Below are 16,023 nucleotides of genomic sequence, written 5' to 3' on the forward strand. Positions count from 1 at the left end.
TTACTCGGTGCTGATGTCAGTGGAGCACAATCATAGATACACACAGACGCACATGCACTGAACGTTTGGGTATTGTGTGTATCTTTTGTTTAAGAGATAGACAGATGATAATAATATAGTTAGAGAGAGTTGGTGCGAGGACGTTTGTATGTATGTGATCATACATATATATATATATATATATATATATATATATATATATATATATATATATATATATATATTGTGTGTGGGTGTGTGGGTGTGTGTATGTGTGTGTGACTGCCAGTGGTGTGATGTTCTTGTTTGCCAAACACAAACAAATGCCGTCATATTCAATACCAACTATTTAGAATCCAAATAATTCATCTACGAGATATTGACCAGTAATTTCATTCACACCGCTTATGGCAGTGTCGGAATAGATAGAATGCGCTTGGCCAAGGAGTTCACAACATTGTCATCCGGAAGTATAACGGACCAACACACAAACTCTGTGTAACCATGAACTTTTATAGTCTGGTTAATACAGTTTAGTGAGAACAACTCACAAACGCGGATAGCAAAAACAATAACAAAGGCCTGAGTGACGTCATCTGCATACTATCTATAGGAACAATCCGGTCAGTCGAGTGACATTAGGAAAAACTCAATAAAAATAATAAGGCGAAAAGCGCTCAGCTTTCTACTCCCAAATAACACTGAATAAGAAGTCAGTTTAAAAATAAAGAAAAACAAAAACAATAATAAAACAAAACAAAAAGTCTAGATCGCATGCTATCATTTGTAATAAGCGGAAGTTGATTATTAAAGAAGATTCCATTTGTATCTAATTTGTAAAAAAGTCAAGCGACAGCTAACGCCAATAGTATTCGAAATGATGACAATGAAATGTATAACTAAATGTTGATTTAGCTTATTTCTTGAGTTTCAACGTTTCAGCGCACTTCAACTTGCTTCTTTTTTTCCATATAATGTTCTCCAAAGCATATATAAATGTCATACATTACAAGTCACCACGGAGCTTCATCTAAAGATGTTAACGTTGACATTCAATACTTGAATTCCATGAGTCGAATGTTAAAAACCATGACTGAATATAACGGTATAACTCGTGTTACAACGCCATTCTGAATAGACATTACGCCACAAGTCCTTGGGGAAGAGGGAAAATGCGCTGCGGATCCGAGTGGTCGCCATATGTGACCCTTCGCCTCAAAACGGTATTAAGTCGGGATGGCTAAGATATTGAAAATTGAATTTATAGCCAGAAATATCAGACTTGTGTTGAGTTTGTATGTTTTATTGAGAAGAATGGACACCATATTTTAGGATGCTAATGCCAACAATTTATATTTTTGACCAGTTTAACATTTAATTCGGCTTTTAAGCATATGCTTCGTTCCGACATAATACCGTTTTGAGACGAAGGGTCACATATTATAAAGCAAATGAAAATAGGTGAGTTTTGACCTCCTGGTGGTAATAATAACTCGACGGAACCGTCCACACCCACATATTAAACGATTTTAAAAGAAGGATTATCAGATGATGAAATATTTTTATTTTCCTTTTATTCCTTTTTCTTTCTCTCTTTTTTTTATTTTTGTGTGACTGTTTTGACATTTTCACCACAAATGATTCACTTTTTAATAACTGTTATTGATATATTATGATTGTCGATTTCACTCCACAGGTGTATTATTCTTTGCCTTCTTGGGGTTTACCATCCTCATCTCATACCTGGTCACAAAAATTGTCATGGGTGAGTATGATCCTTGGAATCATCTTCATCTTCGTCATCATCATTATCATCATCATCATCATCATCATCATCATCATCATCATCATCATCATCATCATCATCATCATCATCATCATCATCACCCTCACCCTCATCTATATTTATCATTAACGTATGTCGAATGTTCCACGTAGTCCGATGATCGGAATGTGCGTGTACTGAGTACTAAATTTTTACTCAACTCTCTAATTGTTTATTGATTTATGAGACATGTTAGGTCTACAGTTAAAACTCTCTGTTGTAACAGTTCACCACAAAGTTATGCCTTGACAGCTGCCGTAGCCTTCAGTTGTCTATGGAGTGTCCCACGAATCATCTGAGTTTGAGGGACACTTTTTATGTGTGTTTTTTCTTCTTTGTTATTTAGGATATTTTTCATGCATGTTTGATTCGTATTTCTTATTGTTTTACTTATTGTGTGTTTGCTTATTTGATTTCTGGGGTTTTCTTAGGGAAGGGGGGTGGGGGGTGGTTATTTTTTCCTTTGATTTGATTTGTTTGTAGGGGTTTTTTTTGTGGAATTCTTTTATGATTTTAAATCTTTAAAAAGTCCCCCCTCCCCCCCCCCCCCCCCCCCCCGCCCCTCTTCCCATTCCCCCCTTAGATGTTCTTTCGGTATTTTCAGGTCATATAAATACTCCAATATTTCATTCTTCTTCTTCTTCCACAGGCATCATGTATATAAACGAGTGCCCTTTTGAGTCATTCATCCCCGTGTACCTTTTGGTCAGTTCCTTCCTCCTACTTTTATTCGTGGGGATCCTCCTCTTCCTCGTCTTCAAATACCATGGACAACAGTTCAACGATGACCGCGTCTCCCCAGTACATCTTGTCTCCCTCGTCTACTATTTCATCCATCTCGTTTTACAGCTGGCTGGTATGTGTAGTATTAGTATTAGTAGTAGTAGTGGTAGTAGTAGTAGTAGTAGTAGTAGTAGTAGTAGTAGTAGTAATAGTAGTGTTGGTAGTTTTAGTAGTAGTAGTAGTAGTAGTAGTAGTAGTAGTAGTAGTAGTAGTAGTAGTAGTAGTAGTAGTAGTAGTAATAGTAGTAGTAGTAGTAGTAGTTGTTGTTGTTGTTGTTGTAGAGTAGTAGTAGTAGTAGTAGTAGTAGTAGTAGTAGTAGTAGTAGTAGTAGTAGTAGTAGTAGTAGTGGTGGTGGTGGTGGTGGTGGTGGTAATAGTAGTATTATTACTAATAATAGCAGTGGGAGTAGTAGTAGTTCTAGTAGCAACTATCAACTATTACTATTATCATCATCATCATATCATGGATATCATCATCATCGTCATCATCATCATCATCATTATCATCATCATCATCATTATGAGAAAGAAGAAGGAGAGGGAGAAGGGGGAATAAAAAGAAAAAGTAGGATGGAGAGGGGATGAGAAGAAACGAACAAAAGAAGACATGAATGAACGAACCGATACCTTTTCAAGGGATGCAATTTGGCATTGACTTCAGTATTTTTGTAATTAACACAGTTGTGCCCTTTAATTTACAACAAACTCGCGGGTTTTTAAACATTGATTTCGCCCCTTCCAACACCAATAAAGTCATGTTGAAAGTAACAATGTTTAAAGGGGGAAGCTTTTCTTATATGTTTTCTATAACTTAAGTCTTTTCTGTACAAACTCTGCACAGATCCACTTGTTAGGAAAGATACGTCCACAATGTGAAGGCCTGCGTTATTTCAAAGAAATGACACAGCCCTTTCGTTTTATAAACCATTTCTTCGAAAGCTTTGCCTTTAGAGAGGGAAAAATGATGACAATAATAATAATAATAATAATAATAATAATAATAATAATAATAATAATGATGATGATGATGATGATGATGATGATGATGATGATGATGATGATGATGATGATGATGATGATGGTGGTGGTGGTGGTGGTGATGATGATGATGATGATGATGATGATGATGATGATGATGATGATGATGATGATGATGATGATGATGATGATGATGATGATGATGATGATGATAATAATAATAATAATCATCATCATTTATATCACTCCTATCACAGAAGAAACGAAATTGACGTCACTCAGTTCTTTGTTATTGTTTTAAGGCAGCCATTTATATGAGTAATTTTCACTAAATGGTATTAATCAGACTATAAACGTTTAAGGTTCCACATAGTTTTGTGTGTTTTGTTACATTTTTATATATCCTGCCGGCAGGTGTTGTGAATTTTTAAAACTAAACGTATAGCATCAATACAAACAGCTCTAAGCGCCTTTTCAATACAAATACTAATGCTACAATAACAGGTCATACAAAACATTCCAAAGACGTCAATAGAACGAAAAACAAAAACAAGATAACGGAAACTGTGTTTTAATCTATAAATATTTACGTATAAAATAGGTCTTAAAATACTCGTAATTTGTCCTAAAAGTATCCTCTGTACTTTTATAATAAATGATTTATAGTAAAGTGAATGACTACTGTGTTGCATCCATAGCCAAACGGTATCATGTATCATAAGATTGAATCGTAGCCATCGTAAACTTATAGCCTGACACTGACCAAAAAATGACGTCAAAAGACAAGTCTTTGACCCCGAAAGAAAACAAATCGTGAGTTGTATTCAATAGTTCAACCAATGGAATCGCTTGTTTCCTTGAGCTCTACTAACGACAATTCACTAAACTAGACGGTGCACGAACTTAAAAAATGACGTCAAACTATAAGTCCTAGTGGGTTCTTGTGTCAGGCTATAAGTTAACGATGGCTATGGTTGAATGCAGTGACCGGGTGGATGGCAATGACAGCAAAATTCAAATCCTTTTATGTGTGTCAAGCTCATAATATATAATATTACGTCTCTCTTATCAGAAGTTAATGAGGATCTGACAGTAGACTGTGACGAGTTCTATAAGATTGCTATTAACTCTTTCCTTACCGATCCATTTTAGTATTTCTCCTAAAATGTCAGGCTTACCCAGCAGAAAAATAGATTTTTTAAATTCAAACAATCTCTCTACAAAACAACTTTATTATTTTTATTAATCAAACAAAGATCATTCTTCAAAGTTTGTGATGTACAAAATAAATCTGAATAAGAAAAATGTATATTGTGTCGGAACAAATGGGACGATGTTGATGCAGGTGGTAAGGAGAGGGTTAATGCTATTAACATTTGGACCTGTACTGTATAAAATACAATTTTGGTTTCATATTGTCAGCTTACTTAAAACTAAAGCATGTTAATCGAAAGGGCAAAGAAGACGGGGTGTTCTCTTTTCCGGTCCAAAACTCATTGGAAGTGTGTAACCAGTTCTCTGGGCATTGTTTAACCAATGAATAGGTTATACATTAAATCCTAAGGTGGCATAACTATTTTAATATTAGAATGCATAGGCAGATTCTTATTGATAACAGGGTGTAAAAGAGGGTAGATGGATGACCTTATTGACGACATGCATTTATTTAGGCTAGGAAATAAGATTCCATCAATCTGAAATCAGAAGATCAGTTGCACAATGTATGTATCCATCCAGTCCTCCGGAAGATTGGCTTTACACTTTCAATCAGATTGGAACCAGTATTTTGCACATCACACTTTTGTATCCTATTAGAAAGAATGCGTAAACTGTAAAGATGTTTTGCAAGATTTTTTTTTTTTTTTTTGCATTTTGTTCTGGTCATTTTCTTTCATGAGTTTAATTTGCATTAAATATTTATTTTCTTAATGGCAGAATCAGTATTTCATTCACACACGATATTGAATTTTTCTAATCTACAGGGAGTGTATGCGTCATACGCACTTACAACCAAATCGGCGATGAAGCAATTGAGAACACTGTCACAACGGTGGGCGTCTTATCCAGTGAGCCATACGCCATGTGTAACGCCACACTCCTCACATTTGCCTTTGGTGTGGTCATCTTTGAGCTAGTCTTGTCCGGCCTTTGCCTGCTGCTGACAATACTGACCATTGGAGAAGTCATCTACTTTATCTGCTTCAAATGATTCCTTTGTTGATGATTCGTGTGATTCATTATGTGATAGTTGTTAGGCAGTCATATGTGATTGTGGTTAGGCAGTCAAATGTGATTGTCGTTAGGCAGTAATTTTATGTGATTGTTGTTAGGCAGTAATTTTATGTGATTGTTGTTAGGCAGTAATTTTATGTGATTGTTTTTAGGCAGTAATATTATGTGATTGTTAGGCGGTAATTTTCTGTGATTTTTGTTAGGTAGTAATATGTGCTTGTTGTTAGGCAGTCATTTGTGATTGTTGTTAGGGAGTAATATGTGATTGTTGTTTAGCAGTCATATGTGATTGTTGTTTGGCAGTCATTTTATGTGAATGTTGTTAGGCAGTCATATGTGCTTGTTGTTTGGCATACATGTGTGCTTGTTGTTAGGAAGCACTATGTGATTGTCGGTAGGCAGTACTTTTATGTGATTGTTGTTAGGCAGTCATATGTGATTGTTGTTAGGTAGTAATTTTATGTGATTGTTGTTAAGCAGTCATATGTGATTGTTGTTAGGCAGTCATATATGATTGTTGTTAGGCAGTAATTTAATGTGATTGTTGTTAGGCAGTCATATGTGATTGTTGTTAGGCAGTCATATATGATTGTTGTTAGGCAGTAATTTTATGTGATTGTTGTTAGGCAGTCATATGTGATTGTTGTGCTGTCATTTTATGTGATTATTGTTTGGCAGTCATATGTGATTGTTGTTAGACAGTAATATGTGATAATTCTTAGGCATTCATATGTGCTTGTTGTTAGGCAGTAATTTGTGATTGTTAGTAGGCAGTGATTTTATGTGATTGTTGATAGGCAGGCATACGTGATTGTTGTTAAGCAGTCATATGTGATTGTTGTTAGGCTGTCATATGTATCGTTGTTTGGCAGTCATTTTATGTGATTGTTGTTTGGCAGTAATATGTGATAATTCTTAGGCATTCATATGTGCTTGGTGTTTGGCAGTCATATTTGATTGTTTTGCTGTCATTTTACGTGATTGTTGTTAGGCGTGCAAAAGTTTCCAAATCTGGTTTATGCTACTCATTACCAGATTGACACAGTCGCTCACGTACTTTACCCGGCAAAACACGATAAAAAACGTTCAGGAATTCCAACCTTCCTTTGATAGGTATGGTTCGAAATCTTTCTGATCGCTGGGCGGATGAGCTACATTTATGCCTCATATTTCTCTTTCATTTTAACATTATTTTATTGTATTCTTTACAACGACCATACTTATGATGTTGTAATCAAATCCTCCACAATTTGTAAAATAAATTTGAACACATGAAGATGAACACATAATGCACATTTAAACAAAATACAGTCGGGAAATTTTGGTCGCTTTACGGTCGCATATCTGCCCTGCTTTCAGAATTTCAGAGATTCAATAACCAACCAAAGAAGGCTGATATATATATATATATATATATATATATATATATATATATATATATATATATATATATATATATATATATATATATTGTATTCTGTTTCTATCTAATTAGTTTGGTGCTGTTTGGTACTACTCATTTCAGATATTCGTCTTTGAGTCTTTAAGCCTGTGAACACCAATTGTCACCATTATTGTCTTTTCATAAAGTCGATTGTCTTATTACGCGTACATGCATCTGGTGTACCACACCTGCTTCAGAATATTCCATTGTTATCTGTACAAAATCAAATAATATCACATTCTTTGGTTGTGCTTTTAGAAACTAGTTGTACATTATATGCCACCCAAATGTACGCTTTTATTTGAATTGCTCAAGTGTGAAATTAATTACAGACGCACGCATATCTAAAGAACCTTTTGGGTTGGTCCTGCCGTTGGGACCGCTTTGAATAAACCCTTATTGACCTAAACTGAACACCATATGAAATTAGGCTGTGATTCTTAGTTGTTGTTAAATTTCTTTTGCCAACCAATTAAAATGTCATAAGTAGCTGTATTGTGAGTGAATCCTGAATGAATTTATCTTGTTTTATATATAATGCATGAAAAGAAGCAGTTTGCAACTTCAGTTTTTTGACATAGTTTTGAGCCTGTCAAATAACAAATGTCGACACTTCTGGTACTCATTTTATATTATGAAATATATTATATGCCGCCTCAAAATGGTATTATGTCGTGGTTGGGTTTTAGATGTTAAATATTAAATTTAATTTCATAAGTATGAGATTGGAGTTAAATATATATGCTATATTGAAGACGATAGCTACAGTTGCTTAACTCCCTCCTTACCAGCTATTTTTAGAAGTTCCCCGGAAAATTCACACCCACCCAGCACAAAAATAGACTGTTCTTACTCAAACAAAAAAGTAACAAGTGAGCTCTACAACACAGTGTTTAGTATTTATATCTGTAATTAAAGCATTTCTTTAAATGGTGTGATGTACAAGAGAAATCAGAATGAGAACATTGTCGGTTACATCGTAACGAATGTGATGATTTTCCTATGGGTGGTAAGGAGAGGGTTAAAATGACAAAAATTAAAATTCTATATAGTCGTTTTTATTTTAGAGTCATCTTCACGCTTCTTACTTACTGCGACACAATACTGGTTTGATTGATACTAAGCTGCTAGAAGTTGTGGACTGTAAAAAGTAATGAACAAAAATGAATAGGACATCTTTAAAAGAGAACAAAATACCAAACACGGAACATTCCAAGATTGTTCGTCAACAGAAAGGACGTTCGAAATATTTAGTCGATCTGGTCTTTTTAGACACGTATTTATGTTTGTGGTGAAGTGGCCGAGTGGTTAAGTTATTGCACTGCCCCGGGTTTGAGCCCCGCTTCAGGCACTTTCGTTTTTTTCCTTGAGCAATAAAACCCCCAATTTGCTCACTTGGACAACATGGGTGATTCCTGTTGACATCAGGCATGCTGTTTGATGGATTATCTATATTCCTTCGTGGAATGCCTAGGCGACGATATTTTATGATGTTGTAGGGAAGGGCATATTTTTATGTTATATATGTCTTTATTGGGTTTTTTTTTTTTTTGCTGAAGAAGGGTTTTGATCCCGAAACGTTCCGTGATTGGTATTTTGTTCTTTTTTGAAGCGGATATATTCATTTTTGTTTATTGCTGGTTTGATTGCGCGCCACATGAATGAAAATAGAGTGAATCGTTTATTGTTATTATGTTATGTGAAGAACTTTTATTTTTAACCATTGGACAATCAAACGAAAGTAGATTATGATAAATTTTACCCCCCCCCCCCCCCCCCCCAAAAAAAAAGCTTTAATTTACACAAGTTTTATTACAATCTACACCCTTTTCAGTACATTGTAGATGGGTGAAAAAGATTGGCTCTTTTGCTTTGTGGCTCGCTCTTAAAATGCTCAAGGAAACATTTTTTTTTGATTCCATTGGTTTTACAATTTAATGCAGTTTACTGTGCAGTTTGTTGTTGTTGTTTTTGTTTGTTTTTTTGTTTTGTGTTTTTGTTTGTTTGTTTTTTTGTGGGTTTTTTTTCTTTTTTTTTTTTTGTCATCTCCTTGTATTATAGCATACTTTTTTCTTGAAGGCTACGGTTAGCACCTTCAACATTTCTGGATTAGGAAAATTATTATGTACAGTGTTTGCACCAACTTTCAAAGTTTTCAATCCATAATTGTTGACTTAATCAACCACTATGCCACAGTTTTATCTCGCTTCAAGTTAAACGGGGTGTTCAGAATGTAAATGACTGCTGTGTGAGATTTATAATTAAAAGGTTTGCACACACACACACACACACACACACACACACACACACACACACACACACACACACCACCACCACCACCACCACCACCACCAACTTACACAGTTTTTTTGGAGAAAGTGATGGTTCTATACTAGACATTGGCTTGATATAAAAGGACTATGCTTTGAACCAGAGGCCGCGTTGTAAAAATATCTCAGCACAGTAGATTGTTTATTATTCCTACTGGGTTTAAGGAAGAGCTGTCTTTTGCAGAACAAAAATCTGGATTACTTTTTTTTTTCTCCAAAGTCACTAATGAGAATACTGACATAATTCGGTTATAATTTTATAGATATGGCAGAAACAACTTTCATATAGATTAATGTCGGCCTCTCCAAATGTTAGCAAACATCAGTAATTGTCTTTATAGTGCTTCTGAAAACGGGATAAAATCTTATTGTTCTAAAGGGTCTCTGAAGCAAGGATAATTTCATATTATTCCAACGGAGTACTGTTGTACTTTGTAGTTGTTGTTGTTATTGTTGTTGTTGTTTTTGTTGTTGTTGTTGTTGTTGTTGTTGTTGTTGTTGTTGTTGTTAACGATGCATGTGATAATTGGGGTCAGATAGTAGATACAATTACTTGTAACAAAATCCTGAGATATTGAGCCTGGTAATTGATCAGATGGGTGCCATTGATCTGAAATCTTTGTCACCTGCGTTGTGTCTTAGGATAAGACTCTTTATAATTATTCCAGTTGACTGAAGTATAGAATAGAACCTCTCTATAAACGCTGATTGATATGGTTGGAGTACAAGTACATAAATAGAGCCTAACGGGCAAATTGTACGGTTTAATTTGTTCTATTTGGCTTGCTTGGAGCATTGATAAAGCATTATGGCACCACGGAGATACATAGGCTTGTTTTAATGTACATTGATATAAATATAATTTTAAAATTTTGTTAAACACATTCTTGATGAGTTTGAGACATAAAATGTGTCAGTGCATGACATAATCAGTCGGAAGGTGAAAATGTCTGGATTTGCATATTTTGCATTTTCTGAAAGAATATGCTCCCCTGGGCATTTTAATATTTATTTGAAGTAAATCGGGTAATCTTTCATGAAGTAGTGGTCAGATGTATGGGAAAAGTTTCCCGCAATTTTTCACAAATTTCATACTCTTTCAACTTGACTAGCTGTAAAAAATTTAAGAACTCTTTTTGGATAAAAAATTTACCTTGTAACTACACTGGCAATATCTCAGTTCAAACCTTTTCACCATCCGACTATTATGTCATTCCCTGTAACAAATAGTCCATGAAGAGATTCTAGTTTTTTGTTTTTTTAAACTGTACTACTTTTTTTTCATTTTGTTCATATTAATTGATTAAAGTTATTAATGTTCCAAATGTATATATTTTTGCATCACCCTGTTGAATAAAATCACCTTATCATTATTGATGAAATCTTTCTAACGTATCATTGATTATTTTCTCTCTGGTTAGCTTTTTTTTAATCAAACAAATGGCAGAGGAAGGGAAAAAATCCCGAACTCGTTTACTCAGTTTCTCTATAGATAGTACGCGCTTGGCTAAGAAGCTCATAATATTGCCACCCAGAAGTATAACGGACCAACACACAAAACTATGTGTAACCTAGACCGTTTATAGTCTGGTTAATACAGTTTAGTGAGAATTAATCATAAACGTGGATGGCAAAAAGCAATAACAAAGACCAGACTGTCTTCATCTTCGTTCTATCTATATTGGAACTTTCTGTTCTTGCTTTGAAATGAGACGAGTCTTTTTTTTTTGTCTAGACCGTGGTTGAATTTTTGTCCTTGAACTTGGCAGACGGATATAGATAGCATGCGCTTGGCTAAGAAGTTCACAACATTGCCATCCGAAAGTAAAACGGACCATCACACAAAACTATGTGTAACCTTGAACGTTAATAGTCTTGTTAATAAAGTTTAGTGATAATTACTCATAAACGTGAATGACAAAAAACAATAACAAAGGCCTGAGTGACGTCATCTGCGTTCTATTTATAGGTAAATATATACGTCTGTTTTGTCCTGATGTGGCTTACGTATGAGCCAAATGTAAGCATATTATAAGTCTGTTTTGCCCAAATCCTGGCGGAAGACCGACTATGAGTTTACCAGTGAGATGTAAACATATTTGTACTGCATGCCGGACTCTGGAAAACCCCATATTTTAACATTTGGCCAGAAAACTCGTCCTTACACATGATAACGTAAACTTTTGTAGAGAGCAATATCCACTTGAATGTGCGCGAAGATCTTTAGTGGGCTCCCCTAGCCAACAGCAACACATAGAAAGTAGGACGGGAGATGACGCGTGTACTTCAAGATACTCTTTCAATAATGTATTTTTTACAGGGACAACTCTGTCATCACCTGACACCTGAGTACGATGAGAAAATGTGAGTAGAGAGCCATCTCCAAGGACACAGCTTTACGTCACCCACAGCTGGATCGGGACCTAATAATCAAAAGCCATATCATATTACAGAAGACAACGAACAACTTAAATTATTATATTATTTGATATCTGCTATAAGACAATGATCGCAAATTCTGCCCTAAACAATGTTTTATTAGGTAAACGTGTTAACACACCTTACCTCATTCGACTCAGGTTTACCAAGAAACGCGTATAGGCAGTGCCGGATATATTTTTTAAAATGCTAGGGTAGTAAAACGCCAAACGGAACCCTTGCTTGTAATGAAATGGATATTTGGTGTTATGAAATGCCCAATTTTGTGGAGGGGGAAGGAGGGGGGGGGGGGGGATAAATGAACCATTGTGAGATGCCTGAGCAGTGAATTGGTCCCTGGAAATGCTCTATGAATGATATATTTATTTTGTATTTATTTGATTTATTCTATATTTATTAGTTTTAAATTAAAAGGTGATATCTTTGCTCACGCAAAAGGCGTGTATAGGACAAAACATTTAAAACACCACAATCGCAATAAATGATTAAGTTTCTGGGTCCGTTTGAATTCAACTTCTTCCGCTCAAATAAAATAGTGAGTTTTTAATTTGCCACCAAATTTGACATCAAATCTCCCAGACATGCAGAAATGTCGATTCATTACTTCACCAAATCACAAAACTCAAATGAAGATATTATTTCCAAATTTTATTGTGCATTTTTAACATTATTACATTTAATTGAAGCAATTTTAAAGATTGCAACACAAATGAATCAACTAGTAACAAAACAAATAATATTACAGCTTTATTTTCTGAAAGAAATGCCTTGTAGATTAAAGTTTTATTTGATGAAAGGGCAATACTTTGTAGGTCTGACTTTTTTTTGTTGTTGTTGTATGTTTTGATTTTGTTTTGTTCTTTTTTTATCTTCACATTTGTCCCTACCCCTACCATAGACACACTATGAATTACTTTGCTTACTGCGTTTGTTTTTTAAAAGAGTATTTGAAGTTTTCAAAAGAAATATATCTGCACGTAATACATAAACTCAATAGTCTCAAAAGTTTTCAGTATGAATTAACGAAATAATATGTCGAAAAAAATCAAACCTTTTTCATTGTAATATGTAGGGAGAAAGAGGGAAGGAGAGAGAAAGAAATAAAGAAAGAAATAAAGAGAGAGAGAGAGAGAGAGAGAGAGAGAGAGAGAGAGAGAGAGAGCGATGGGGGTGTTACCTGGACAGACCTAGAGTAGAGAAGTCATTTATGAATCAACGAAGACAGAAAGGCAAAATATGGAGAGAAACAGAAGATTGCACAAAGCCAGACAACATTTAAGGAATTTGTCGATGTACGACCATATGAGTGAAAACGTTGAAGTAATTAAGCATAGCATCATAACAACCTTGTTTTTACACGCCTTTTTTCACATGACATTTTTTGGTGTTTATTGTGGTCCATTTTTCTATTTAACTCTCTCCTCACCATCCATTTTTAGGATTTTCCCAAAAAGTTCACACTCATCTAGCACAAAAATATATTTTTTATTACTCAGATACAAAATTCTTGCCTTTTATTATTTCTTTAGTAAAACACGCTCTACAACACACTGTTCATTTTCTTTAAAATTTATGATGTATCTAGCTACAAAAGAAAATTGAATAAGAAAAATGTTGGTTGTATCGCATCGAATGTGACGATTTTCCTATAGTTGGCAAGGAAAGGGTTAAACGCGTTTTAATAATAACAGTTTTGATATGGAATGCACATGTTCCCAACTCTTAAAAGGATCACACCATTGTTATTAATAAAGACAAAATGGCTCATCTTTCTTTTCTTTTTTTTCTCTTTATGAAACAAACACATTACTAAAAAAATAGTTCACTAACATTATTAATGTTATCAGGTCGAATGATAACTCAAATTAGTATGTGTTCATCGTTGATACATATTAGTGTTGTCAGGTTAAATGCATGTTTTGGTGATGACATTGTTATTGCTGTTGCTGCTGCTATTATTGTTTTAGTTGCTGTTGTTGTTGTTTTTGTGGATGATGATGGTTTTGTTCCCGATGATAGAGGCAGAGACAACAACGACGACGACGATGATGATGATGATGATGCTGATGATGATGACGACGATGATAATGATAACGATGACGGTATTGACGACGACGATGATGATGATGATATTGATGATGATGATGATGATGATGATGATAACGATGACGACGACGGCGATGATGATGCTCAGAATGATCTCAAACGTGGTTGATTCCTAATGGAGATATTGTGGAGAATATCTAATTCTAGGTAGAAAGCTGAGATTATATGCAAATTAACATTTCTTGTATAGACTTATATAAGTATTGAACATTATAACAAATCTTTGCTATTCTGCAAAAAGAAAAAAAAAGAAAATGATAACCAGATAATTGCCAGCATATGAGAATTGCAAATGAAATTAAACCATTTAAATCATTTATATCGATTAATGGTAAGATTCTGAAAGAGACATTCATGAAGGATTCTTGGGAGTTATTACCGATAGCAAACTTAAATGAACAGAGTAAAATATTGTGTGCAATAAGGCAAACTCCGACCAAAGATTTTTCAAGTGTTACACACAACGCTGCCCCAAATCAAAAGAAATGTTATAAAACCTTAATTAATCCAATAGCAGACTATCATTATTTATTTCGGATCCAACATATGATCATCAAATTGAAAAAAAATACGGGAGAAAGCGAAAAGATATTATATTATTCCAAATGACAACTCATTCATTTTGTGGTGAAACACATACACACGAATCATACCTAGACACTTTATTGAAATATGTACTTAAGGACGAATAGACATTCCGAACAAAGAATGGTTTTCTCATCATCATGAATAATGGGCAATGGTTAAGATTACAACTCTGTACAAATGATTTAATGACCGTATAGAGATACGTACCATTTAATCAATACCAAATGAAATAATGTAAGATACGAATAAGGCAGTCAGTTTATTCACAATAAATGGGTCATCATTATGTCTTCCAAAAATTACATAAACGGTAACATATCAGAGCTCCAACTTGTTCATTTGATAACTGACGATGGCTTTACTTGTGAAGAATACGTTTATTCATAATTAATGGATCATCACCAATGTGCATAAGGTCAGATAACTGAACAAAATTAATTAATATTGATTGATTTAAATTGTTTTAATGAACAATATTATCGGTTGGTCTGATCTGAGAGTAATATCCATTACAACAATGAGACCACTATCATTTGGGTTGTCAGACTTGTAAATAAGTACACCTCGACCATCACCATATCTTCTAAAAATAACCAAAAGGGTACCATTCCAAAGGCCCAACTTGCCCATTCGAATATTTTACTGTGTTAAAAATTCGAGAATTGAATAGTCTGTGCCTTTATTCGTGAAATTGTTTTCAAATTTGCTTGGCTCTACGTTTACGTATATTATTTTTATGTTCACGTAGGTTTGGATGGTCCGATGAGGTCGGTGCTTGCTTTGTGTCTTTGACTCCTGGTTCCTCCTAATAATAGTCATTTGTACAGGCACCTGGAAATAGAAATCAACGTCGTATAAATGACTTTACAAGAAAATTAATTTATGTGACACATAAAAAACAGACCCTCCCCACACCTTTTTTCTTCGATAAAAAAGTATACTAGGATTAACTCACTCAGTCCTAGAGATTTTTGCTTCTTTTCCAAATTGGAAGAACAATGTATTAAAAATGAGCATGTTCATAGATATTCTTATTTAAATATCATTAGCATGTAAAAAGTAAAAACAGTAGCTTTGATACTACGCCTATAATTTGTCTCAGAAAAAATGTAATAAATAGGCATGGGGTAAAAGTAACCCAGGGTAAACTACGGATATAGTCGGTGTTAGGGGTGAGTGAGTTAAGACAGCGTCCGCCAAATGTCAGGACGTGTAGATGAGTTCTGCATTTTTAAAAACTTGAATGTTTCATAGCATTTGGTAAATCACATCAAACGGTGTGCTCGATTATTGACCGTGATTAATTATCCTCTTTGTATC

General features: G+C 34.5%; 2 protein-coding genes across 9 annotated transcripts in view; one reads left to right on the forward strand and one right to left on the reverse strand.

Moving 5' to 3' along the window:
* Positions 1 to 7,185, forward strand: part of LOC144979942 (uncharacterized) — a 67,171-nt gene extending 59,986 nt beyond the window's left edge. For all 7 annotated transcript variants that reach the window (XM_078927273.1, XM_078927278.1, XM_078927274.1 and 4 more), the window contains 3 exons: positions 1,676 to 1,744; positions 2,454 to 2,660; positions 5,547 to 7,185. In XM_078927273.1, the coding sequence (XP_078783399.1) occupies positions 1,676 to 1,744; positions 2,454 to 2,660; positions 5,547 to 5,773 (503 nt within the window). In that variant the 3' untranslated portion in view covers positions 5,774 to 7,185. The remainder of the gene's footprint in view (positions 1 to 1,675; positions 1,745 to 2,453; positions 2,661 to 5,546) is intronic.
* Positions 7,186 to 12,642: 5,457 nt separating this feature from the next.
* LOC144979943 (epidermal growth factor-like protein 8) overlaps positions 12,643 to 16,023 on the reverse strand; it is a 31,974-nt gene continuing 28,593 nt past the window's right edge. For both annotated transcript variants that reach the window (XM_078927280.1, XM_078927281.1), the window contains exon 9: positions 12,643 to 15,534. In XM_078927280.1, coding sequence (XP_078783406.1) covers positions 15,509 to 15,534 — 26 coding nt within the window. In that variant the 3' untranslated portion in view covers positions 12,643 to 15,508. The remainder of the gene's footprint in view (positions 15,535 to 16,023) is intronic.

This window comes from Berghia stephanieae, chromosome 9 (assembly GCF_034508935.2).
Source record: "Berghia stephanieae isolate SIO BIC M18660-M18661 chromosome 9, UCSD_Bste_1.3, whole genome shotgun sequence".
Lineage (NCBI taxonomy): Eukaryota > Metazoa > Mollusca > Gastropoda > Nudibranchia > Aeolidiidae > Berghia > Berghia stephanieae.